At 44.0% G+C, this 25,733-nt stretch overlaps 1 protein-coding gene and 1 long non-coding RNA gene across 2 annotated transcripts in view; both read left to right on the plus strand.

Annotated features, from left to right (window-relative positions):
• LOC134396937 (uncharacterized) overlaps positions 1–25,733 on the plus strand; it is a 212,491-nt gene that overhangs the window by 3,137 nt on the left and 183,621 nt on the right. The gene's annotated exons all lie outside the window — the stretch shown is intronic.
• Positions 1,477–18,980, plus strand: LOC134413353 (von Willebrand factor D and EGF domain-containing protein-like). The gene is made up of 5 exons (XM_063147538.1): positions 1,477–1,693; positions 8,209–8,304; positions 10,710–10,814; positions 13,382–13,477; positions 18,632–18,980. The coding sequence occupies exons 1-5, from the start codon at positions 1,477–1,479 to the stop codon at positions 18,739–18,741; spliced, it is 624 nt and encodes a 207-aa protein (XP_063003608.1). The 3' UTR covers positions 18,742–18,980.

Here is a 25,733-nt window from a genome sequence, read left to right on the forward strand (position 1 = left end):
TGATCTCTTCCAGCAGGCCTACCCAGATATTTTTTAAAATGTCCAATTGTTATTTTAATATTGTATTAGTTTTATGTGTTTTTAACCAGTTTTATGTATTTTATTGTGATTTTGTATTTAATGTTGTTCCCCAACTTGATCCAGAGGGAGAGGCGGGTAAGAAATAAATATTCTATTCTATTCTATTCTATTCTATTCTATTCTATTCTATTCTATTCTATTCTGAGGCCCTTTATATACCTACGGGTGTAGAGGGAGGGAGAGGGGGTGATCCTGGACTTACCTGCTTCCTGGATCGTTGCCCTCAGTCTAAACAGGCCGCATGACATCACGGGCGTTGCACCCACCATTGTTTTTAAAGGGCCAGAGCTGGAGCACACTTGCACTCCAGCAAAAATTAAACGTAAAAAAAACATCCCTGAGCCCACCCCAATGGCCCTGGACTCCCCTCCCCATCTCCTTCCCTCTGATGACCCCCACTACTTGCGGGGAAGAGAGAAGAAGCTGGGACGGGCACCCACACTGCCCGTGATCCTCAGGATTGTCCTGGGGCCGCATGTAAAACCGGGATAACTGAGGTCTCAGTTATCCCAGGGAAATGGGGGGTTCATCCCTCCCTGATCCCAAGATTCCTTGTGTGTCATTTTGACACACAGGGATGATCCCAGGATGATCCCTCCAAAAAACGACAGTGTAGAAAGGGCCTAACTGTGCCTTGGACACCCTGGAGGAAAAGAGTGGAGCCATTCCATCAGCCCCACTGAAACTCCTCCCCAAGGAAGGCTCATCTCTCAACTGTCACCTCCAGTGGCTTTTCCAGCAGGCTGTACAGAGGGAAATGAAAAGGAAAGCCAGCCCATTCCACCAGGCCTGCTGAAAGACTACTTAGTTTCCTCCCTCTTCCCTTCCCTTCGGCTTTTTAGATTGTACCCCTGCGGGCAGGGGCTGTCTTGCTTTACAGATTGCACTACACCACTCCAAGGAGACTTCTTATCTTTCGTTTAATAGATTTATATACCACTGTCCATATTTAGAAATATCTCTAAGTGGTTTTTGGCCGAGGACAGGAATAAAAACACTTTAAATAAATAATGCTGAATAGTCAATCCTTTCTCCACATGCTTGGGATTTGCTTTGGAATGCAAGAAGCAGTTGCAGAAGAACTTTTTGCTTGTCCCAGCCAGTCACACTAGGAAATGAAATCAAATATGTTTTGTATCATCTAGAGGAATAAAAAAAAAGGGGGGGGTCAAGGAGAAAATGAAGAACAAGGAGAGGAGGGAGAGAGGGAAGGGGAAAGAAAATGAGAGACAAGGAGGAAGCAGCAGAAGAGCAGTGTGTGGGTGTGCGGGAGAAAGCGGGAGAGCGCCGAGGGAGACGGAGGCAGAATTCGAGGCGGACGGCTGAGGGGGAACCGCCGCCACTGCTGCCGCTCCTACTGGTGGCTGCAGCGGGGTGGCCCAGAGCACGGTCGCCATGGAGCGGCGCGCGTGGCTGCTCTTCTTCCTGGCCTCGGCGGGGGGGCCGCTCTTGGCGCGCGCGCTGCCCTCCAAGGCGTCGCGCGGCGTCGCCGTCCCTTTTGTCTTCGACCCGCACGCCGTCTGCAGCCCGCCTTGCCAGCACGGGGGCCTCTGCATCCGGAATAGCACCTGCTTCTGCTCCAAGGGCTACGAGGGCGAGCGCTGCCAGTATGGTTGGTATCTTGCAAAGAGAGGCACGAGGCGCGGCGCGGCGCGGCGGCGGGTCTCCGTGCCTCGCGCGCGCTGCTCAGGCTGCTCTGTGCGCCGCCGCCGCTTTGCGTCGCCCTTTCTCCTGTCCTGCTCGTGGGTTTCCTGCGGCAGCTGGTTGGCCACTGTGTGAACAGAACGCTGGATTTAGATGGACCTTTGGTCTAATCCAGCATGGTTCTTACGCTCTTTAAGTATTTTGTACAACCTTTTTGTCCTCTTTGAACATAGATCTTCCTGGATTGGGGTGAGAGAGGGGACAAACTTTGCTTTGCCTATCTGAGTTGTTAAGAAAATGGTGCTCTGGGGGAAGAAAAAGAAAAACGTGGGTGAGTGGAGGGGGGTGGGGTTCAGGGCCGGGGTTTGGTCATGTTTACTTTCTTGTTTTAAGACCACCTATTGCAGAAATAAGAAGTGCACCTGGAGACCAAAAGGCTGCAATTTGGGATTGGTGTTCAGGTGCTGTTTTAAAGTGGGAAGAGATGATGATGTGTGTGTCAAGAGGAATAGTATTCCCTAGTCCTTCCTGCCTGCACGCCTGTCATTTGCATATTGTCCCGCAATGCTACGCAGGTTGATGTGTCCTGCGAACCTGGTGTAGGGTGCAGCAGGGGTAGGAGAATGAAGATGAGAGCAAATATAATGATAGATCTTGGATTTATAAAGTAAGGATGCCAGAAGAACAAAGGGAGTAGGCAGAAAAATAAAGGTGGGGACGACGACGACGACGACGACGACTAAAGAATGTAAACACTTAAAGACCAGAAGGTGACCTTTGCAGAGAGCACTGGGTTTTTTGGCTGCAGCGAGCAGGAGAAAGTGGTGTTTGCTTCCAAGCACCATAGCACATATACAGTACTTCTTTCAGTCAGGAAGTCGGGACCAAGGAAACAGGTGTGATGGGAAGTTCTAAGGATGCAAGTCAGAGAAAGGCTACTGGCAACAGATTATGGCCACAAAACGACTCCCACTCTGTCCCGTGGGGGATTTGCATGACATGCCACCCCCCGCTATATCATGGGAGATTATGCAAATGGTGGTCATGCCCAGGACACTTGTAGGGGCAGGAAACTTGATGGTTCCTTCCCTTGCTGTAATTGTCTGAACCCAGCCAGTATAAATGAGAAGACCAATCAGGACTGTAGCCACAGGGAAGGGAGGTTCTACCCATTTCTAGAAATTTGCAACTTTTTAAAAAAATAAGTAAGACTCTAGCCCAGGGGTTGGCAACCTTTTATGGCCAGCTCGCACATTTAGCAGTTTGAGAACCTGTCCTTGTCACCACCACAAAATGGCTGCCACCTTGCCATCTTCATTTCCCTAGAATGTCTCTGGGGCTGTTCACACAATACGCTAACCCACACTCTGTTGTTTTGAACCATGTCTTGACATTTATACTCCAACATTCTATGATTAGAATCAAACTCAAGATGGTTTACAAATTGAAATTACAAATCACAGCAAAATAGGGAAATCCCAATGTTTAAACAAAGTAAACAAATAGCAGGAACAATAGCATCCTATTGTTTAGTTTGCAACAGCAAACTAAAAACATCATCAGAGGCTCAAACTAAAAAAATGCCTGCCAGAATAAAATGGTCTTAAGAACCCTTCAGAACTGGCCAACTTGAGAACCCTTCATAAGTGCAGAGCTTTACTGCCCTCTTCCAATTAACTTGTATCGTACTGGATTGGGATGCTGCTGAAGACATTATGATAAAAGGAAATTATACCAGTTAATCAAGCATAGTTGAAGCTAGAGCGGAAAGGTACTTAAGGATTATCACAAGAGGGGGTCGAATATGAAGAATCAGTATTTGCATAATTGAATTAGCAATACTCCTTTGTACAATCATATTTATACCACTCTCGCTCTATTAGAAACATGGGTTGTTAGCATGCAGAGGCATCAAGTACTAAAATTGGGGGAGGGGGAGCACTGAAGATAGGGGACACCCCTCAAAGAATGGAGGAAAACCTTGCATTTAAAAAGGAAAGCCCCATGTCTTTGCTAAACTAGAGAAAACCTTGGGCTGTGCTAGCACAGTTTGAAGATACTGAAGGATGACCAATGCATTTTATTTATTTATTTATTTATTTATTTATTTATTACATTTATATACCTCCCCACAGCCGAAGCACTCTGGGCGGTTTACAATAGTTGGACTTGAAGGTAGTGCACAGCCACAAGGTGGGAGAAATGCTGAGATAGGAATGCAGGAGGGCGCTGAGTGAGAAGCGAGTGGAGTGAGCTTTCCACTCCGCTAGCCCTAGGGCCTGTACAGGATTGGCCCAAGATACTTTACTGCCCGAGGAAGCACTGCAAATTGCACACATGCCAAGCCAAAGTGTATAGTACCCAAGGCTGATCGAGTTATTTTGACACCTGGGGCAGAAAATCTCAAAAGCACTTCTCTCCCTTCCAGGCAGTAAAAATAAATAATATTAACTAACAATTTTCTGTCCAGTCAGCTGCCTGAGATAGCCACCTCACACTGCTTCATGGTATGGCTGACCCTAAGTCAGTTGAGGTCAGAGACTTTTAAATATATATATATATCAAGAAGCATAACTATGTTAGTCTGTTGGAGCAAAAACAATATGAGCCTTTGGCACCTTGAAGACAGACACATTTATTCTGGCACAAGCTTTCGTAGTCACTGTCCACTTCATCAGGTGCATGAAGTGTTTACCTCAAATTGGCATATTATTTGTATACACGTGCTGCTGGGGCAGGCAGGGGGCGGGGAGATGTAAATTGTGTTCTCAGAAGGAATTGAAATGAAAAAAATACAGAAAGTGATCATTACATTCATCACAAAATGTTATTGGCTAATAGCACAGACATCATTGCAATGGTGAGCTGATTGCAAAACATAAATATTTTATTTTATTTTAAATAAAAAGAGGTGGGAGAAATCCGGAAACATTCATAAAGCCATAAAAAAAAAAAAAAGACTTCACAGATTGAAAAAGCATCAGGAAAATAAACTAAAGGCATTCATGGTGAGGGGGGCGGGGAAGTGTCATTTACCAGCAATAATATCAGGCAAAACCAGAATAACATACTGGTGTGTAGAAAAAAGAATGTTTAAGAATGTAGTAAGGAGGACGGATACCAGTTTGATGATGCCAGGTACGAACAGCAAATATGGCACAACATGGACTTTGAAACTGATGTAAAAGATGAACTGATGTCCTTAAATTTATTTATTTATTTATTTACATTTATATACCGCCCCACAGCCGAAGCTCTCTGGGCGGTTTACAACAATTAAAAAGATCATGAAAAGAATATTTAGGTTATTTTAAAGCACAAAACCAGTATAATGTAGTGGTTTGGAAGCTGCGGAGTCTATGGCCATTAAGGCCTTAGCTAGACCTAAGGTTTATCCTGGGATTGTCCTGGGGTCATCCCTGTGCATCTAAATGACACACAGGGATCCCGGGAACAGGCAGGGACGACCCCTGGATAAACCTTAGGTCTAGCTAAGGCTTAAGACTCCTAACAAGTATTGGGGAAAGAGGCTGAAGGTTCCTACTGTTAAGCCTCAGTCCTCTAGTCAGGATACTTCCCAGGCTTGTTATATGACTGTATTGCCATCTAAGTCTTAGCTTGTGCTGTAACTTAGTTGGGGCTATTAAAAAACCTTGTTGAAATGCTTACCTGGAACAACACACCAAAAGGGCAACAGTTGCACAGAGAACAAGAACGGACAATGCTGAAAAGCACACAACTGTACACAAATGGAATTGCTTTTATACAATACAATGAAAGTTTTATATAAGTTTTATATAAATATTATATATTTGTCTTATATAAATATTTATATAAATAAATATTTATATCACACATATCTGTTAGTTTTTTTACAAAATCATAGGTGAATACAGAATAAAATAATTGAATAAAAAACTTGAATAAACAAGTTGCTTTTCTACAAGCGTCCAGTGTAAATCCTGTTTCGTTTCTCACAGAACTTTCATTGTATAAAAGCAATTCTACTTGTGTACAGTTGTGTGCTTTTCAGCATTGTCTGTTCTTGAAACAGACCAGAGTCTGTGGGTTCCATATAGGCCAGAGTCTATATGGAACCCACAGACTGGGTGGGACTTGATCTGCTGCTTCTTTATAAGATGGGCACATAATAATAAAGCAGGATGAAAAAGAGAGCGAGAGAGAGCAAAAGCACAATCCTATGCATGTTTAGAAAGAAAAAAAAGGCCTACAACCCCCAGCATTCCCCAGCCAGCCCCCTTTCTGTCTAGAATTGCTCCCTAAGGGTGCAATCTTTTACATGCTTAGGCAGAAAAAAGGCCCCAATTCGAATGTCACATTGAACATTTAAACAAAGTTAAATGTTAAATAAAAGTCATACAGCAATCTTTAAAAATAGTTTTTAGCATTTAATAATTTTAAAAGCACCAAAAAGTGGTAACATGAGGGAAATGAAGAAGGGTAGGTGTGAGCTAGTCTCCTACCACCCAATATTTATGGGTAGCACACATTACAATAAACTGAGCGTTTCATGGGATCCCAATTTTTTCTTTACTCTGTCATTCATGAACATCGATTCAAATAAATCTTCGCATATGACTTTTTGAGGAATGGGTTGTTCTTCAAGTGATAAGCTATTAGTGTTTGCAGTTCATTATTTTTTGTGTGGTGTTCATCTTTTTAATTTGTGGGGAGGGGGCATTTCAAACATTTCATTTGCGTGTTCAGGGAGCCAGAACCATTGCTACACATTATAGAAGGCTGCCCGTAAAGCCCTGGTGATCCCCTGAATCTCAATGTAATCCATAACGAATGTCCAGAGGAAAATCCACAAATGTCCTATTCAAAATTGTGTGCAGATAGCAAATATATAGAAATCAGGTTTGGCTCATGAATCATTTATGATTCGAGAACCAGCTAAACTTGTCAGATAATTTGTTTGCATGAAATCATCACAGCAGCTGTACTCCGAAATGTTCAATTTCCCAGCTATTTATTTGTCTGTTATGCAGGCACATTTTTTAGCTGTCAGTCATAAGACTCCCTCGGAATCCATGAGGAATACTGTCTTCTCAGCAAGTTTTCACTATAAGCCCATATTTAGCATGGATGAAAACTAAGAAAATGCTGTTTGCTGTAGGAAAACCATTTGTGAAGAAAACTGAGAGAGAAGGTTGAAGCGGATTTATCTCTTAAAGTTGCTGGGGAAGGAGAAATTGAGAGGAAAAATGCAGTTTGAGGACATAATCACTTTTAAATGTAGAAAGATTTTCAGTTGGGTTGTGCAGTTTTACATGGCTTCTAACCATAAATAATAAAAATCCCAAGATCTTAGAAGTTTGATGTGGGCTCATAGCTGCTGCTAGTACTGTTCTGTACACCCTGGCTATCGAGAGACCTGGAGATATTCCCAATGGCCTAATACAGATTTCCCCAATTTGGTGATCTCTAGATGTTGTGGACTCCTATCAGTCTCAGCCAGGATGGGCAATGGTCAGGAATTCTGGGAATTTTAGACCACAATATCTGGAAGCCACCAGGTAGAGGAAGCTTGGCCTAATAGCATCATGAAGACTTTAAGACAGGAGTGGGGAACTTACAGTTTGTTTATTTATTACATTTTTATACCGCCCAATAGCCAAAGCTCTCTGGGCGGTTCACAAATATTATTGGACTCCAAATCCCATCAACTCCAACCAGCATGGCCAATGTTAGGGATGGAAGGCCACAAGTTCCCCATCCTTGATTTAAAACCATCCTGTCCCTTTCAGACTTTTTTGGCTTCCTATCTTATATTACCCAGAACAGTACAAGGGGGAACAATGAATAAAAATTTCTTCATGTAGGACTGTTTTGCATCTTAAACAAGAAGTTTCTTAAGAAAAATGTGCCGTAATCAGAAACTTTCCCAAAAGTAACAAATTATTGGTGTTATCCAAATGATAAAATCACTGATTAAGGCAGAATCTATCCTGTTGATTTCTTTCATAAAGCATTTGAAAGCTTATTTCATTTTTTAATTTGGGAGTCATAGCTGGTTAATGCGATCAGCTGTGGTTGTTATCAAATGAAAGCCTTTCTTATCCTGCTTGATGGCCCGCATTGACGAGATAAAAAAATTATATCTTCATTATAGCCATTTTCAAACCAAAGTAGCTGATTATATTTCCCATTATTGACTGTGCATCATGAATCATATGAATAGCAACCCAGTCAACTGTGTACAGACAAATGTATGAATTAACAGTAGGTTTCTTGAAGCAGCAGGGTCCTTTAGAGCAGACTTCCCCAACCTTGTGCCCTCCAGATGTTTAGGACTGCAACTCCCAGCATTCCCCAGCCAGCGTTGACGGATGCTGGGAGTGGTAGTCCAACACATCTGGAGGGAACCAGGTTGGGGAAAGCTGCTTTGGAGCCATTATTCCCCCCCCCCCCCATAGGACCATCTCAGACTATTTTCTTTGTCCTTTTTCTATTTCATAGCAATTTGTTACCCAAAATGTAAAAATGGTGGGAAGTGTCTCAGACCTGGAAAATGCAGGTGCCAGCCTGGCTACGGAGGAAGATATTGTCATAAAGGTAAGTTCATCTTGGACAATTTGCAAATGGGTAAGGTGGAAAAGGTGCATAAGGCAGACCTGAGTATAACATAAAGAGCTAGTTACTGTTTGTTCAAGTCACCTAAAGCTATTTTTGTCTTTTAAGTTGACAGCAATTTTACGTTTAAGACAATTTACACACTTGGCTGCATATCATCAAATGGAAAGATGATGATCAAAGTGATACGATTCCTCCTGGTGTAAATGTGTGTGCTGTTACTGGGGCATCTCCCTGTGTGTTTTCATTCACACATGCATGTGTGCTGAGTTCTATATATATGTGTAATGGTTATATAAGGAGCACAAAAATACTAGGGTCTTTTGCAGAGGTGAGGTGTGCACAGAGTAAAGTATGAACTATGCTAGCCTAAGGTGGGGAAATTAACTCGAGTCAAATATTCTGTTTACAATTTATTTTAGCTGGAAATATTTACAGAACGGTAGTGGTTGGTTAGTAAGCTACCCTCTAACCCTACCGGCAGACTATTCCTAATAACAGTGATAGAGCAAGAAAAGGTGGAAGTGGGACATTATGGTTCATCATATAAGGCGGAGGCGAGTGCTAAGGAATCTTGGAAGGCCTGAGCGCAATGGGGGATCTCAACGTTCAGTGGCGCTGGGTGGGCTGTGCAAGGGGCAGAACAGATAGATTTAGAGAAATATCAGGAGAAAGACAGAAGGAAAGTCAGAGAGGGTATGTTTACTTGAGGGGAGGAAAGCATAGGGCTTCACTTCCTGGTTGTGCAATGTTTCTTAGACATTTACAGAGTGCATGGGTTACTTCCAGGTCTACGGGGTTCTGGTTACGAATTGGAAATTCCCTTGGAGGGCAGTGAAACAGTGCTTCTCCTAGCGCCAGGGCAAACATGAGGAAAATAACACACATGGGTAGAGCCAAGGGAACTGAGGGAAGGAGGGAGGAAAGCTAGTTAAAGGTTGGAGGCACCTGGCTTGAGACCTCACAAAGCTACAACAGGATTAAACCCACTGAGCCTCGAGTCCACAGTTCTTAACTGCTGCTTTCTCCTGCTGCAAGACAAGGGCTTCTTGCGGCCTTTGTGGCCCGCAAAAGATCAGTGGCCCCAAGTGTAACATATCCTGTGGAACTGGGCCATCCACTGAAATGGATGCAGCTAAAGGCAGCAATAGACAGATCTAGCTGGGCATAGAAGTCAACAGGGTGGTATAAGAAAAGAGGACAAATTTAAGTCTGGAAATGTGGGTTTGTCTAGGGTGATCAACTGTCAGGATTTGCCCAGAATAGTCTGGGGCAGGATCTACACTATTCATTACACCGTTGTTTAAGTGCATTGTTGCGTCCTCCCTTGCTACGTTACAAAATGCAACTTGAGCCCAGTCAATCGAAATACCTTTTCTTCTATCGTTTTACCCCGGCACACTGTTCTTTAGAACGTTCTTCATTATGCTCATACCGGCTCTAAAGTAAACCTCCTTCTTCAGGTGACTCTGAGCTAGACCTGCCGGGATAAGCTGGCAGGGAGGCGGGGCGACGCGTAGGGACGAGGGAAGCCCAGCAGCGTCTTAAAGGGGCCATGTGCGCCCCGAAAGAAGTGTTTTTTTTAAAAAAATTAAGCCTCTGTCCCCTCTTTCACCGCCCTCCCTCCCCCTCCCCCTCGTCCCGTTGTGCCAACTCTCCCTCCCCTAGAAAAGCCCTCACTTGTCCGGTTTTAAAAGTCAGAAGAAACGTAACAACAACAGCATCACATGACTGCTGACGTCATCTCTGCCAACTTGTTACGTTTCATCTAAACAAGTGTAGACGGGCTCTGGGTTTTTGTTCTATCATGGGTGTCAAGGGATTTTTTGTAATTTTCCATAATGTCCTGGAATTACAAGGCCACCATTAGTATGGCGGGGAGAATGACACACCTTCTGGAGGAACATCATCCCCCCTCCCCCACTGCTCCAATTGGGGTCTTAAAAGGGAAAATGTCATTCCTGGACCTTATAGAAAAGGCCCCGATTGCAGCAGTTTGGGGAGCGTGGGAATGACACTCTTTCCCCTTCTCCACTCCAATCAGGGCCTTTAAGGCACCAATTGGAGCGAAGGAGGGGAAAGCGCACTTTCCCGCCCCGCCCCTTCACTGGGTGTCCTCTTTTGTTTTCCCAAATATGGTCACCTTAGTTTGTCCCCAGTGTGGGGGATAAAGCTTTGTATACGTCCAGAAGCACAGGTAGCGTGGCAGGTAAACCTTGGGAGAATCACAGGCCAGACCAGGTATTGTGATCGCACCAAGAGCTTGTACTGAAAGCTCATACTGGACTTAGAGGGTGCAAACAACAGCATAAAGGAGGTAACCACTATGAAATGCCTTGCTAAAGTGGGTGCTTTTGGCATGCTTTCGTCATGTGATTTCCTTCCAGTAAGCTGTGAGGGAGGATGTCAAAACGGCGGGGAATGCATCTCTGTCAGCGGGGTGGTAAAGTGCCTTTGTGCTTCAGGCTGGACAGGATCAAGATGCCAAGAAGGTAAGGACTCTTTGGTTAGTTCATTATTGCATTTGTATCTCACTCTTCTTCTAAGGCAGGGGTGTTGAACCTCAGGCTCATGGGAGCCAAATTTGAGGCCCCTGGGAGCCAAAACTGGCCTTCTGGGGTGGCCATGCCCCATTCCCCATCCCTTTTCGCTTACTGACAATTGTTTGGTGGTTTACCAGCTTTTGCAGGTTATTTACCTTCTAAAAGGCTGAAATGCCTCTCTTGAGGCTTAGTTACTGGCCCCGCCCCTTTCCCTTTTGGCTCCACCCCTTTGGCCATCAGTCCACCACCACCACTGGAATGCGGCCCCGGGAATGTCTCTGAAATCAAATTCAGCTCTTGGGTTGAAAACATTCAACACCTCTATTCTAAGTAGTTCAGGGTGGCAAACATGGTTCTCCATACACCCCATTTTATTGCAGTAACAATAATCATAAGAGTGGGGGGAGTTATTTTTTCAAGTTTCCAAGACCATCCACTAAGCTCCATGGCTGAATGAACTGATGTCAGCTGTTCCAAGTCGAATACTATCCACTACCGTACACTTGCTCTCATACACCACACATACAAGGGAGAGGAGAGCGCCTCAACTGGTGCTAGTAAACAGTTCATTCAAATACATCCAGTGTGTTCCGGGTATGAACCCCTCTTCAGGGACAACCTGGACTCTCTTTACTTAAAGGGTGCAAAACCTCAGGACCAGGGTCCCAATCCAACCCTGCTGAGTTCCCCAGATACCAATGGTCCCTACCCCTGACTGTCTACTCTAAGCATGTCTGGAAATAATGAAGCCATGGGGGGAAATCCTCTCTGTCAGATTCCCAGAATAGTTATTTCTTTCATTCTTTATTAAAAGTATTGTTCTAAAGTACGTTTTACTGATATACATTTATGCTCAATTTCCCAACATGTAAGTAGAATCACCGTTGTGCTTTCCTGTCAGTAAATGTGCATTCTTGACAGTTTGGGCTTTGTTCTATAGACTCCTGTGTTTCTGATGCTGTAGCAGTCATTTAATGTAATTCTGAACTATTCAGACAATAATCACAAATTTACTGAGTTTGCTTTTAAAAGTTTTAACATATAATGATAATTTTATGAGTAAACTAAGTTATTCATAAAATAAGTTTAGGAACAGGAAGGCTTCTTTATGTTCCTAAAGCAGCCCTTCCCCAACCTAGTGCCCTCTAGATGTTTTAGACTACAGTGCCCAGCATTCCTGACCATTGGCCAGGCTGCCTAAGGCTGATGGGAGCTGAAATCCAAAATATCTGGAGAGCAGCAGGTTGGGGAAGGCTGCCTTAAAGCAACAAAGTGACTTCAGATCTGTAAACAGAGCTAAAAAAGTAAGTATTTCTTATTTTTCCACACACACACACACCAATTTCTGTCTCCGCCCCACAAGAAAAAACATTTTTTTCCTCCCACGGCCTCAAAATTTCCAGACATTTTACATCTGTAGCCTGGATCAAATCTTACACTGCTAATCCACAGGATGCAGTATGTTTTCTGTAGGATAAAGGCCGGACAGCCTATTGTCTTTGATGTTCACTGGATGGGGTTGCACTGCCTCTGAAAGAACAGGTTCGTAGTTTGGGGGTACTCTTAGACCCATTTCTGTCATTGGAGGCTCAAGTAGCCGCCACGGCTCGGAGTGCCTTTTACCATCTTCGGTTGGTTCGCCAACTACGGCCTCTCCTGGACAGGGAAAGCTTGACCACGGTGGTACAGGCATTGGTAACCTCAAGATTGGATTACTGCAACACGCTCTATGTGGGGCTGCCCTTGAAGCTGCTCCGGAAGCTGGAGCTGGTGCAGAATGCTGCAGCTCGGCTGTTGTCTGGAGCTGCCCCTTTCCAGCATGTAACTCCTCTGCTGAGGGAACTGCACTGGCTGCCTATTCGCTACTGGGCCAGGTTTAAGGTTCTTGTACTTGTGTACAAAGCCCTAAACAACTTGGGACCAGGATACCTGAGAGAGCGCCTTCTCCCTTACCAACCTGCCCGGTCACTGAGGTCATCCGAGGGCCTGCTCCTGGTGGTTCCACATAGATCCATCCTCCGATTGGAATCCACCAGGGGAAGAGCCTTCAGCGTGGTAGCCCCCCTCCTGTGGAATTCCCTGCCTCTGGAGGTCAGAAAGGTGCCAACCTTGTACTCCTTTTGGCGCCTCCAGAAAACATCTTTATTCCAAGAAGCCTTTCTTTAACATGCAGCCTTGGATTTCTGTTTTTGCTTCTTTTAAATTTTGTTTTAACTGTTTTATTCTGTTTTTATTTTCATTTTACCTTGTACACCACTCTGAAAAATGGGGAGCGGTATATAAATATTCTAAATAAATAAATAAAACCTTAGGCAACAGCGATCAGAAGTAACTGCATTCGAGACTCAGCTAATGCTGCAACTCTCATTCTGTCAGTTTTATGCAAAGGTAGCTGTGTTTTATGATGCTCTGTGGCAGAAACGTATTGTTTTTATTTAAAGTTTTCCAGGATCAGTACAATATCTATATATAGCGAGCCAGAGAGATTGCTTTGTTCTACTTCTCTTTTGTTGCAGCGGTTTGTCCACAGGGGTGTCGGAACGGAGCAGCTTGCGTGGCTCCTGGAATCTGCAGCTGTGCAACTGGATGGGTTGGTGGGGCGTGTCATATAGGTGAGTTACATTCAGGGCCCGCTCCAGGGTTTTATTTTGGGGGGGGGGCGGCTTGCGACGTCACCAGCTCTTTCACTAGGCCTGTCGTATAAACTCCTCAGGCTAAGCGCCACCACCTGAAAACCTGAGGGAGGGTTAATTAAGACCTTTCCTCTAGCTATGAGGGAAACAGGTTTAATATAGGATCTCTCAAAATGTACTGTGGGAATACTCTGGTGTGGGTGTTTAATAACTGGTAAGGCAGGTAAATAAAGCCAAGCTAACTCGTGGTATTTGGCAGCTAACAAAATAAAAATAAGTTTATTGTTGTTTAAAAGCTTTAAATCAAAATATAATACTTTCAATCCTGCCTGATCTAAACTCTCCACACACCAACCACCTCACTCTCTTCACACCAATCCTAAGTCCCTAGAATCCAAACTCTTCTTACTCTACAACTAAACAACTCTCCTCACACACACTCAAACTCACACACCCCACAAACTCTCAACACTCTCCTTATATACTCCTTTCCCCTCCCACCTATTACATCATAAACCACACCCACTCAGTTCTAACATTCCATACTTATCAGACATACTAATCTAGACATATACAAAATAATCAATTGTGGAGTAATGCCACAGGGCTGGGCAAGACACTCTCCATGGTCCCCCTCCTTCAGTGAGTCTACCTTTTCATTATCACCAGCTGCTCTTGCAATTTAGTAACTTTACTTGTTGTGCCACCTCCCTTCACCCAGCGGCTCTCAGGGCCGTCCGTACCATGAAGCGAGAGAAAGTGGGGGCAGCAGGCGGCAGAGCATGGGAAGAGCAGCGCTCTCCCCCTCCAAAGGGTCTGCCACTTTTTGGTACTGCTGCCTGTCTGCATGGTGGGATTACTTTTCTTTGCGCATTCACACACACCCGTCTCTCCAGTGCACTGCCCATATAGTGTTTCCACCTTCAGGAGCTGCATGGTGCCTGCAGAAGATCAGGCAAAGTATTGCGAGAGGTCCTGGAAGTTTTGGGATCTCTCAAGATACTTTGTCTGACGCACAGCTGCCATGTGACAGTGGCATCCACCGCTTTGCTCACTCTTGCCAGGGGACTTTGTAGTTGCTGAAAATAGCCAACTCTGTGCGACAAAATAGTCAATGACATGATAACCAATGGTTGTTCAAATAATCAACTCTGCACAGCGTTGGTTATTTGCATTGGTTATTTCGGGCGAATTAACAACCATGGTGTGAAAAAGTCCAGGCAGGCGATGCAATATCCGACCATTGACTATTTAACCCACTGTTGGTTATTGTGTCATTTAATGACCCATTTAATGTTGGGTCAAAGGGAGATGATGGGAGTCAAGTGAGTAGTGAGTGCCAAGTATGAAGAAACATTAGTGGTTTAAAGAATATCGAACAGTGGTTTCTGGCTTCTTCAATTAAACAACATAAATGACAGTTCAAGGATGTCTCTGCCTGGAGCTATGTTTGTCTGGGTCAAAGGTTGGAATCTAGAGGTGTATTCTGAATTAAAATACAATTTCATGAGTTCAGTACAAAAGTTTGGAAATCCGTTCTTGATATATATGTCCCCAAATACTTCTATTATATCTTGAACAAACCATGTTTGCAGATTTATAGGCAAGCTTCCAAGTAGCATAGGACTTTTCTTCAGGCAGAAATTCATTTGAATTAAGCGTAGGTGCCATCTGTCTTTACTGGAGACCAATATGACAGCTACTCTTGTAGCAATTGATTCAGGTTACTAGAATGAGCTTAAGAACTGTGATTTTCTTGCGTTCACCTTGCCTCCAGCTCCCAAATAGCCTGTAAGTTCTACTGAGAGGTCATTTTTGTTCGATATACAGCAACTTGCATGACAGTGTGTTTTAGAACCAATAGAGATCTCTTCCCCTTCTTCTGAGAAGGGAGACACTTGCTTTCTAGATTCCCCTTGAAATATGCCGCCTGTGAAGCAGTGCTTAGCTTCTTCCCTCTTGAGTCTCTGGGATTAATGTTATGGATCAATCCTTTTGAAACATATCATCAGTGGAAAAACGACACTTTTGAAATGCCAGTCCTATAGATTTAGAGCACCACAGAAATGCTCAAGCAGCCAATATTCCCTGAAAGACTCTACAAATAATCACTCTAATGTAGATGCTTTTAGTAGGGGCCCACACAAATTGCATCCCTGGCTGGATTAGATCATTTTTGCTTCTCTAGTCTGCGAAGATGGAGACCAGCAGTTTGCTCCATAGTTCAAGGGCATGGATGAAGTTTATTTATTAGTTTATTTTGTCATTTTTTTGGCAAGACATTTCAGTCCAAAGCAACTTGCAATATTTTAAAAAGAAAGTAACCATTATTGGTAGATGGGCTTTTTTTGCTTGTCTAGCAACAGCACTTTAGAGAGGGAGGAAAGGAGGCTGGAGAAGCCTCAGGTTAGCTCATATCCTGGCCTGTAATGCCTCTTCCCTTCCCACCCACTGAACCACCACCTTTTCCTCCTCTCCAAGGACAGTGACCTTGGAGAGAAGGAAAATGTGGTGTTTCAGTGACCTTGGAGGGTAGCGGGCACAGCTCTCCACACAGGCTACAAAGGAGCAGGTGAGGGAGGGTCAGATATCTGACTCACCCTTTCAAGGTCAGAGCGCTATCTCCGACTTCGGATATGGGAATCTGAACTTCAGATGGTGTCTAGGGGGGCATAGGATTGTTCCTTAAATTTATTTTAAAATCATAATTTTTCCTATTTTTTTTTTTATTTTTTTTTAATTTTTATTCATTTTCAACACTATATAAACATAGATAAACATTTCCAAAATATAACTGAAACTAACACAATAAGAAAAAAAATACATCAAATATCTGCTGCATACATATTGAATAATTGTTGAGTACAAATATCAAAAACTATTACATATGCCTTATCACTCTACAACATCTTCATTCTTAACATAAATGTGCACCCCCCACCTCGGGATCATTCTTGAGTCCAAAATCTAATCATTTCTTCTGCTGGTGGTTTCCCACTTCCCTTAGTAAACACGAACACTAGGAACTGTTTCCAGATTCCTTCGAACTCATTTATTTTAGTTACGCCTTTTCTCCACTTAATATTACATGTCAGTTTATCATTAATGGCTATGTCCCATACTACTTTATACCATTCCTCAATAGAATATTCCCCTTGGATCTTCCAGTTCCTAGACATAGCCTAGGCCAATCAGACTGTATGCTAAAAATTCCTTCTTGGCCCCTCAAAGAGCGACCAGGTAAATCTCACACTGCATACAGGGAGGGAGGGGTGATTTGAAGAGGCTGGAGGGCTGGGCGTGGCCACCTTATATAAGCACACACACCACAGCCCCCAGCCAATGGCGCCAAATGCTCCCCAATGGGGAGCAGTCCCCCTATGCCTGCAACTGCCTCTCTATGGCAGGATCTACACTACTGCTTTATATCAGATTATAATGGTTTTGACAATTGTTTGGGCCCAGGACACATTATACATACTGTTTTCAAAGTGTTATAACCTGCTTGGTGTAGATCTGGCCCAGAACGTGGTGGAAGGGCATTTTGGGTAAAAAAAAAAAAACAGTCACTGCCTCCCAATCCCTCATTCTCTCCTTCCTTGCGAGGAGACCGCAAGGTGTTGGATGGTGATGATGGGGACTTGGAGGCCGGACTCCCCATTGACCCTTGCCAATCCCTCATTCTCTCCTTCCTTGCAAGCAGGGAAGGAGAGCACAAAGGACAGGCTGGTGGTGCAAAGGATTTGCAAGCAGGGGCCGGGTGTGGTGGTGCTGGCAGCAGGGGTCCCCACTGACAGCATCACCATCGCTGTGTGCTAAAAGTCCCAGGAGCGGGGGAGGGGGTGGAGGAAAGGAGCCATTTAGCAGACTCCCCAGAGGCTCAAAGGGTTGAGAGGGGGTTCTTTTGCATAAAGGCAGATGGATGTAAAACTGTCTTTTATGGAAAAGGCCCTCTGTCAACCTTCTGTGCTCTCCTCACAAGGAAGGAGCTACATGAGAGGTTGCCACCATGGCTGCTGAGCACCTGTGCCACAATGTATCATCATACAATGTAGGTTTTCATCATCCTTACCACAACTTTGCATGGTAGACCACTCTTATAAACACCACATTGTAGTAGGGAAGACCGGGGCTAAGGAGACCTAATGAGATGCCTATGGCTGAGATGAGACGTGAACATGGGACTCACAGGCAAGCACTCTTAGCCAGCTCTGAAATAGATTTTATTTATTTATTTATTTATTTATTTATTACATTTTTATACCGCCCAATAGCCGAAGCTCTCTGGGCGGTTCACAAAAATTAAAACCATCATAAAACAACCAACAAGTTAAAAACACAAATACAAAATACAATAAAAAAAGCACAACCAGGAATAAAACCACGCAGCAAAATTGATATAAGGTTAGAATACAGAGTTAAAACAGTATAATTCAAATTTAAGTTAAAATTAAATGTCAAAATACTGAGTGAATAAAAAGGTCTTCAGCTGGCGACGAAAGGAGTACAGTGTAGGCGCCAGGCGGACCTCTCTGGGGAGCTCATTCCACAACCGGGGTGCCACAGCGGAGAAAGCCGCTGTGATGTTCACAAGTAGGTAATACAAACAAATGTTGCAGTTCTTTAGCTACCTGGTCATACCTAGTCTCTGACTTTGCAATTGCTATGTTCAAGTTGAGCCTGAAGTGCCCTTTTCCAGGATTTTCCACTCTATTCTCCCTCCCTCCCTTTATTATAATCTCCTCCCAAAAGGGGGCAACTACCTGGCATTGCCGAAAACATATGAATTAAAGAAGCATTCGCATCTCAGATGTTGTTAATGCATATCTGGAATATTGCTGTTCTTTAGGAAAGGACAGGTTAAAAGTAGAAGCTCCTAATGCAACTTATCTGTTTTGCTTCTTTGTTTAGAAAGAAGCTCATAGTGGCTTTTTTAAAGCCCCATGAGAGATTGTTTTTCCTAACAGTACAGGACTTTAAAAACCTAGACACTGTATACATCAAACATGGATACGGTGGTGTATTTTACTAAGATTTTCATCATACTGTCGTTTGGGAATAATTGTGATCGTTAAGAATACTAGTTTAATACTATGAAAAGGGCACAGTGTAACTGCTGTATTTTACCCCCAGCATTGTGTAGGCTGCCTTGTCACCACGGAGGCAAATGTATCGCTCCAGATGTGTGCAGATGCCGTTCACCATACTCTGGTAGGCAGTGTACAAAGAAAATGAAGCAGTGAAACAACCTCTCCAAAGATGACTTCTGTTATCTTAATGAATAAACGTTGGGAGAAAGAAGAATGTTTGCTTTATGGTTATTTCTTCTTCATTCTTTTTGTTAATCTGGTTGTATGTTTAATGAAAGCTCTCCTATACTAAAGGGCATTTTTAAAAAGAATTTCCTGAAAGTATCAAAGCAGTTGAATGTGTTTCAAACTATGTGTGAATGTGGAGAATTTGGATGCATGTGGGTACTCATTTCAACACATTTAATTGAATAAAGCATTTTTTTCTCAAAATACCTGCTTTTTCTCTCTTCATTATTCCCACGAATAGAATTGACTCTCCTATGTAATGAATAGAATAAGTATCTTGGCTTTCAGGCTCCCTGAATCAGCATAAGAAATCTCTGGGCAGAAGCATAGTTCCATGTGTGGATTTATTTAATTTTTCTGGATCATGCAACCACATGCTCTGTGCTTTGACTCTTGTGTCCAGCAATTGGGGCCACACGCGGGGTACCTGATGCTGCCTGTGCACAGCGTGTGCCAGAGACTGAATGTGCGTCCTTTCACGCAGTCCCCAGCGGCACTACAATTTGGTGAATTCACTTGCTTCATCAATCTTGTGATGCATCTTCATCTTCTGTCTGGAGCCGCTACACAGGGATTATTATTTCCTTTGCGTCAACATACAACACTTTCTTATATGTGACTATTGCTGGGTTGAGGATAAGGCCTCTTATCCTAAGTAGCTGTGGTGAGTAATCAGTTTTCTGTTTCAGAACATAAGAAGAGGCCTGTTGGATCAGACCAACAGGCTAACTAGTCTTAGGTAGACGGGACGATATCCCGGGGATCGTCCCTATGCATCCAGATGACGCACAGGGCATCCCAGGAGCAGGCCTGGGATCTTGCCCTACACTTCTGTTGTAGGATGATCCCGAGACCGTGGAACATGTGGCTGGGTGTCATCGCTGGTTGTCCGGGCTCCTTGTGAGGAGCCGGGAGCCGGACACAGGGGTGGGGTGGAGGGAGTGGGGAAATACATATTTCTTAAAAAAAAACACCTCATGTTTTGCGCATGAGTTTTTGTGCACTCCGTCTCCTTTAAAAGAAAAATCAAAATGGCGGGTGTGACGTCCTCTTCCTCCTAGAACATTGCGCACCGCGTGTAGACAGAGGGGAAGATCTCATGATAACCATATTGCGAGATCCTCCTTCCTCTGTCGTGCTAGATCCATTAGGTATAGCCATGGCCTTAGTCTGGTATCCTGTTTCCCAGGGTGACCATATGAAAAGGAGAACAGGGCTCCTTCATCTTTATCAGTTGTGTAGAAAAGGGAATTTCAGCCGGTGTCGTTCGTATGCATGCAGCACCTGGTGAAATTCCCTCTTCACAACAGTTAAAACTGCAGGAACTCTGCCCTCATGACCAGATACAAAAGACTGTTGAGCTCCTGCAGCATTAACTGTTGTGATGAAGAGGGAATTTCACCAGATGCAGCATGCATACAACTGTTGTAGATACAGGAGCCCTGTCCTCCTTTCCATATGGCCACCCTATGCTTCCACTGTTGGGAAGCCCATGTGCAAGACTTCAGGGCAACTACTCTCTCCTGCTGCTTATTCCCCAGCAACTATTCAAAGGCAGCTGCCTGTAATCCGGGAGGTAGCATATTGTCATCATAACTAATAGCTTCTGAGTTGGTTCCCTTAGTGTGTGTATAAACAAAGACGTCACAAGAAACAAAGGGTTTTTTTTTAGTTGTAATATTGCAGTAAATGTGCAAGCTTTCAGAAATTTAATTCTAAAGTTGCCATAGTGCTAAACAAACTTTAATTTCTAGGTTCTCTAATTTCAAAACAACAACAAGAACAACAACAACATGGTTGCTTAGCCAACTGCAGGTGATTGTCAGACATTTGCAAGCTTTTGTAAATTTCTGCTGTCATCTAATTTTTTTAAATTGCTTGAATTCAGCACCATCTGCTGGCTGTTAAGGTTTTGGTCTCTCTGCACCTTCAACTTTGGCCATTCCCACTGGACCTTCCATTTCATTTTTACTGTTGAGCATTTGTTCTTTTAAACGAACGCCTGACGGGATTAGGCCACGAAGGTGGTGTGGCTCACGCTAATGTCGTGCGGCTCATTTAACACATAGCTTAACATACAGTAACATGCACACTTGAAAAGGGCAACTACCGTGCTACAGCTGGAGCTTATTTGTGGACAGAGAAATTGGATGGACAACCTCACAAAATTTTGCCTAGGGGAGGAGAAATTCTCCAACCGTTTCTCAAAGATAGGGCTCACCATTGGCAGAGGTTCTTTCCTTTTTCCCTATGTGTTTTTGGGTTACCGTACTAGTGAAACGGCAACAGCATCAACTATCAGCCTCCACTTTTTCTGATGCAGAATTTTGGATTTCTTTTGTGTTTTGAGTTTGCCTAATCACTTTGCGATAGCCGAGGATGCTGTGTGTGTTTCTCTCTCTCTCTCTCTCTCTCTCTCTCTCACTCACTCACTCTCACTCTCTCTCACTTTCCCATTCCTCTGCAGCCTCCTGGGCCACCAGCCACTGTGCACTCCATGGCCACTTCATAAGTAAAGTAAATGCAAGAACCCAAAACCCAACCCATGAGAATTTCTCCAAAATTTCTTTTCCTTTAAATTTCTTTTCAAAAGCAATTTCTTTTCGATCGAATTGAATGGGAATGGTCGGGAAAAGGTGGGAGAAATGTTTGGCACAGCACTAGCTAAACCCAAATTTAGTTAATGCTGTAAGCACGGTAGCTCTCTTTTGCCTTCTCTCTCTATAACAATATATGCAGAATTCCACAACCCCAAACAGGGTTTTACTGCTACTATCAGCATAAAGAGGGTGGGGGAAGTATTTGCATATTAACATTGCTTCATTTAAGATTTTGTCTGGATAGATGACTCACGGCCAGAAACTGCTGGTTGCAGTCTGGAAATGTGTGTGTTTGTAGATTAAGGTATAATTATATTGATTTAAAGTAGTAGATAAGAAGGAAGCCTAATTATATGAATTGGCTTTAGCTGCTGTGGTGCAAATAGTTGTTTGCTGTGTTGCAAGAGCTATCCTCTTCTGCCTCATTTGCCATAAAATCTCCCAAGCTGTTCCTAAAACAACAGTGAAAAACCAGCAGCAAGGCTGAGGCTATTGTTCCTTGCCCAAAGGACCCTGATACTTGCATCTCCCACAAGGTAGGTATTGTTGGACACTTGCTGAGACCCACCCCCTAGACAGGGAGCCCACTGCTGGACCCTTGCAGCCTCTTGGCCCTGTTACTCCTTGCCGTTGTGCCCTATTCACTTGCCTTTGAACGTGCAAGCAGTGATAAGGGCGAGGATATGGAGTAACATCCTCCCCTTGCACTGGTTCATCAGCTGTAGAAGGAGTGAATTGTAGCCAGCAACAGCGAAACCGAGCCTGATATAATTAGTTCTACAGGAGTGACAATGGCTATCTAATTTTTTGGTCCTCTAAACTGGAGTCAGCCCCATCTAATACATATACAGAAGCTCTGTTTATTTAGGGCTCACTGAAGAAGACACCTCTGTCGAAACACGTTTGACCTGTTTTTATCATTTCGTTTTTATAAAAATTTCTATGTTTATATGAGTATATTCTATGGTGGTTACTAGTTTATATGTAAGTTTAATGTCTTTTCCAGATGTTAACTGTTAGGGATATGATGTTGTAAATATAGTTACTTACCGTAACTCTTGTTTTTGGTTACTAGCTTGTTTTGGTTAAGGTCTATACCCTTTCCGTATATAGTATGGTTGTTTACAGGGCCAGCCCTACCATGAGGCAGAATGAAGCAGTTGCTTCAGGTGGCAGATGCTGGGAAGCGGCAACAACGTATTGAAAGAAAAAGATGTGTGCCTTGCAGCCTGTCCTACATTAGCCTTCAGTATAGTAAAGGGCACTGTCCCATTGCCAGTCTTGAAGAAACATTCAACGGAAGGTTTTATACATAGCATGGGAGGGCTATCTTCTTGTTCTTCGCCTCAGGCAGCAAAATAACTTGGGCTGGCCCTGGTTGTGGACACTGGGGAAAGAGCATGCAAATGGGCAGCAATAGCAGCACCATGGACCCATGTGGGGTGAGGGTTTCACTGAAGACATCTTGCCCAAGCTCCTCCCCCTTCATAAAACAAAACAAACCCCAAACCCACTCATCTCCTTGTGCAGGACAGGGGAAAGGGTTCTTGTGCAGCAGTGCTGATGAGCGCTGCTAAGACAAAGTTGACATTTGTGGGCTCTTTTGCCAGGCCCAAGTGTAGCATTGTCAGAATCCTCACGTCTCAAACTACGAATTGATGCCTGAAAGTAGCAGCTTGTGGGATCCGCTTTTAAGAGTGTGGCTTTTAAGAGTTGACAAGAAATTCAACATTACTCCATACTTTTGTAGCAAACCTGGAATAGGGAGGGGGGGAATTAAACTCAAGCTTGTCTCTATTTCTGACACCCCCTTAGGCATGCCTTTGCTGCACATGTGTCGTGACTTTCTATTCAGATGATACCAATGTAGCCTCGGGGCTTGTAGAATGTTGAACTTGCATCAAGTCTGCTCTGGCGAGGTTTTCAAGTTAAAGGCCCCTCCTCTCTGTCTGCGCAAAGATGATGTTAAGTGAAATGATAAAAAGAAGTTATAAATGTAAATCAGGCCAACCGTTTGCATCTAAAAGTCAAAATGAGTCTGGGAAACCAGACATCATGTGCTGTAATGCTTTAAATGACAGACAGTTTCTCAAGACCAGGGGAACAGGACCTTTTCAGCATTGTAACATGCTGTAGATAAAAGCACCCACTAGCTATCATACACTTTTAATACTGTATATGTAATTTACAAAGGAATAGAGGGATTTTTATTTTTAAATCCTGTACATTTGTATTCTTGTAGGGAAGGGACAGCTCAGTGGTAGAGCATGTGCTCTGAATGCAGAAGGTCGCAGGTTCGACCCTTGGAATCTCCAGGTAGGGCTGGGAAAATTCCTGCCTGAATCCCTGGAGAGCTGCTGCCAGTCAGTGTCGACAATACTGGGCCAGTTGTACCAAGGCTCTGCCTCAATGTAAGGCAGCTTCCTATGGCAACCAGAAGCTAGTCTTCATCACTGGGATAGTGCCACCTAGGTGGAAGACAGGGTCAAACTGACTTCACCAAGGGGATGGCATCCTTTCCCTTCTAGACTGAGGCCTAATCTACAACAAGCAGGATATAGCACTATGAAAGTGGTATATGGTATGTGTCAATGGGCCCCAAGAGTTGTCAGTGCACTTCAATACTGCTATAAAGCAGTAGTGTGTGGCTCCTGCCTTTTATACTGCTTTCATTGTGCAATATCCTGCTAGGTGTAGATTAGGCCTGAGTCTGGCAGAGAATTCCCTCTACCCCTAGCACACGGGGTGGGGAACCTGTTTTCTGTTGAGGGATGTATTCCATCAAGGGTTATCTGTTGACCACATGCTGACAGTTGGCAGTACCCAAGTTGATGGGTGGAGCTAGAGCCAAAAGTGGGCAGGGCCACTCCATTTCTCCTGTCTTCCTCCCTGCCCAGTGGGCTCCTGGGAGAGGGACAGATTGCTCTCACCAGAGGTCTTAACTGGCAGCTTGCTGAGGGAGTTTGAAATTAGACTGAAGATAGGGCTGGCCCTACCACTGGGCAAAGTGACGCAGCTGCTTCAGGCAGCAGATGCTAAGGGAGCAGCAGTGAGGTGTTGGGAGGACAGAGCTATAGATGTTATACAGCCCATCTTGCTGTCCTCAGATGCATTGGATGACACTACCCTATTACCTGCATCAAAGTAAGATTCAAGTATCATTGTGGCTAACTTCTGTATGTAGAGGGGACAAGGGCCACCATTTTATCCTTTGCCTGAAGCAGCAAAAAGTCTTGGGCTGACCCTGACTGAAGGTCGCATTTTTCCTCCTCCCTCATCTCTTTTTCCTTACATGTCATGCCTTTTAGATTGTAAACTGAACTTTGTAAGCCTTTCTGGAAGACTGTTTGGCTAATGAGCAAGGTAAATATGTTTTAAATAAATAAATAGAATTAGAGCCATAGGTTGTCCATCCTTGCCCTAGGGCCATTCAACAACAATGGAAGGAATTCCATCCCTAACACTGACATACGTCAAATGATAGAACATATTGAGCCCTAGGCCTCTATGACTCCACTTCCCGTGTGTGTGTGTGTGTGAGAGTGAGAGTGTGAGTGTGAGTGAGTGACTAGCAGTACAACTGAAAACAGGCCCTTCAGCCATCTTCAATAGCAGTTCCAGCAAGTCAACATTTCCTTAGGCATATCTGGGATGCCTAAGAGTAGCATTATTCCTTGGGTAGGCATTTTTTGGCTTATGGCTGCGTCTTAAGGTGACAACACTAAAGTACCCATCTCCTAAAGGTTGTCTCTCTAGTTGTGAGGCTAACTCTGTCCATGTGGCCACTCTACAGACCTCTTCCACAGAAAAATGGCCAGAAAGAGGCTGTTGATGTGGCTGATCCCGACTTGAGGGAGCAGTAATATGGTGGGACTTTGCCAAGTGACTTGTACACTCTTGTAATGCTGTCTTTAAGAGAGTTCTCTACCTAGAGTGGTACTTGCAGTGTGGTTTACACTTGCACTAATGCCTACACTCTTCCAGAGATTACTTATTATTATTTTATTATTGCATTTATATCCCGCCTTTTTTCCTGTGAAGGAACCTAAGGCTGCGTACATAATCCTCCTCCTTTCCATTTTATCCTCACAACATCAACCCTGTGAGGTGTACGCTGGGCTGAGAGTCTGTGACTGGCCCAAAGTCACCCAGTGGGTTTCCACGGCCAAGTGGGGACTAGAACCTGGATCTCCCGACTCCCAGTCCAACACTTTAGCCACTACACCACACTGGCTCCTCTTGTCCTTTCAGTAAAGATATCAGGGATATCCAGGATTGTAGGAGCTAATTCTGCTGAAATAGAGCACTAAACCCCTT

This window comes from Elgaria multicarinata, chromosome 1 (genome assembly GCF_023053635.1).
Source record: "Elgaria multicarinata webbii isolate HBS135686 ecotype San Diego chromosome 1, rElgMul1.1.pri, whole genome shotgun sequence".
Lineage (NCBI taxonomy): Eukaryota > Metazoa > Chordata > Lepidosauria > Squamata > Anguidae > Elgaria > Elgaria multicarinata.

What these genes read in the sequence shown, in the direction of transcription:
- LOC134413353 (XM_063147538.1), top strand. Translation starts at nt 1,477, where the DNA reads ATGGAGCGGCGCGCGTGGCTGCTCTTCTTCCTGGCCTCGGCGGGGGGG. An exon ending in GGGCGAGCGCTGCCAGTATG is followed by an intron (nt 1,694 to 8,208) that starts GTTGGTATCTTG and finishes TCTATTTCATAG; the next exon opens with CAATTTGTTACCCAAAATGT. An exon ending in TGGTGGGGCGTGTCATATAG is followed by an intron (nt 13,478 to 18,631) that starts GTGAGTTACATT and finishes TTTTACCCCCAG; the next exon opens with CATTGTGTAGGCTGCCTTGT.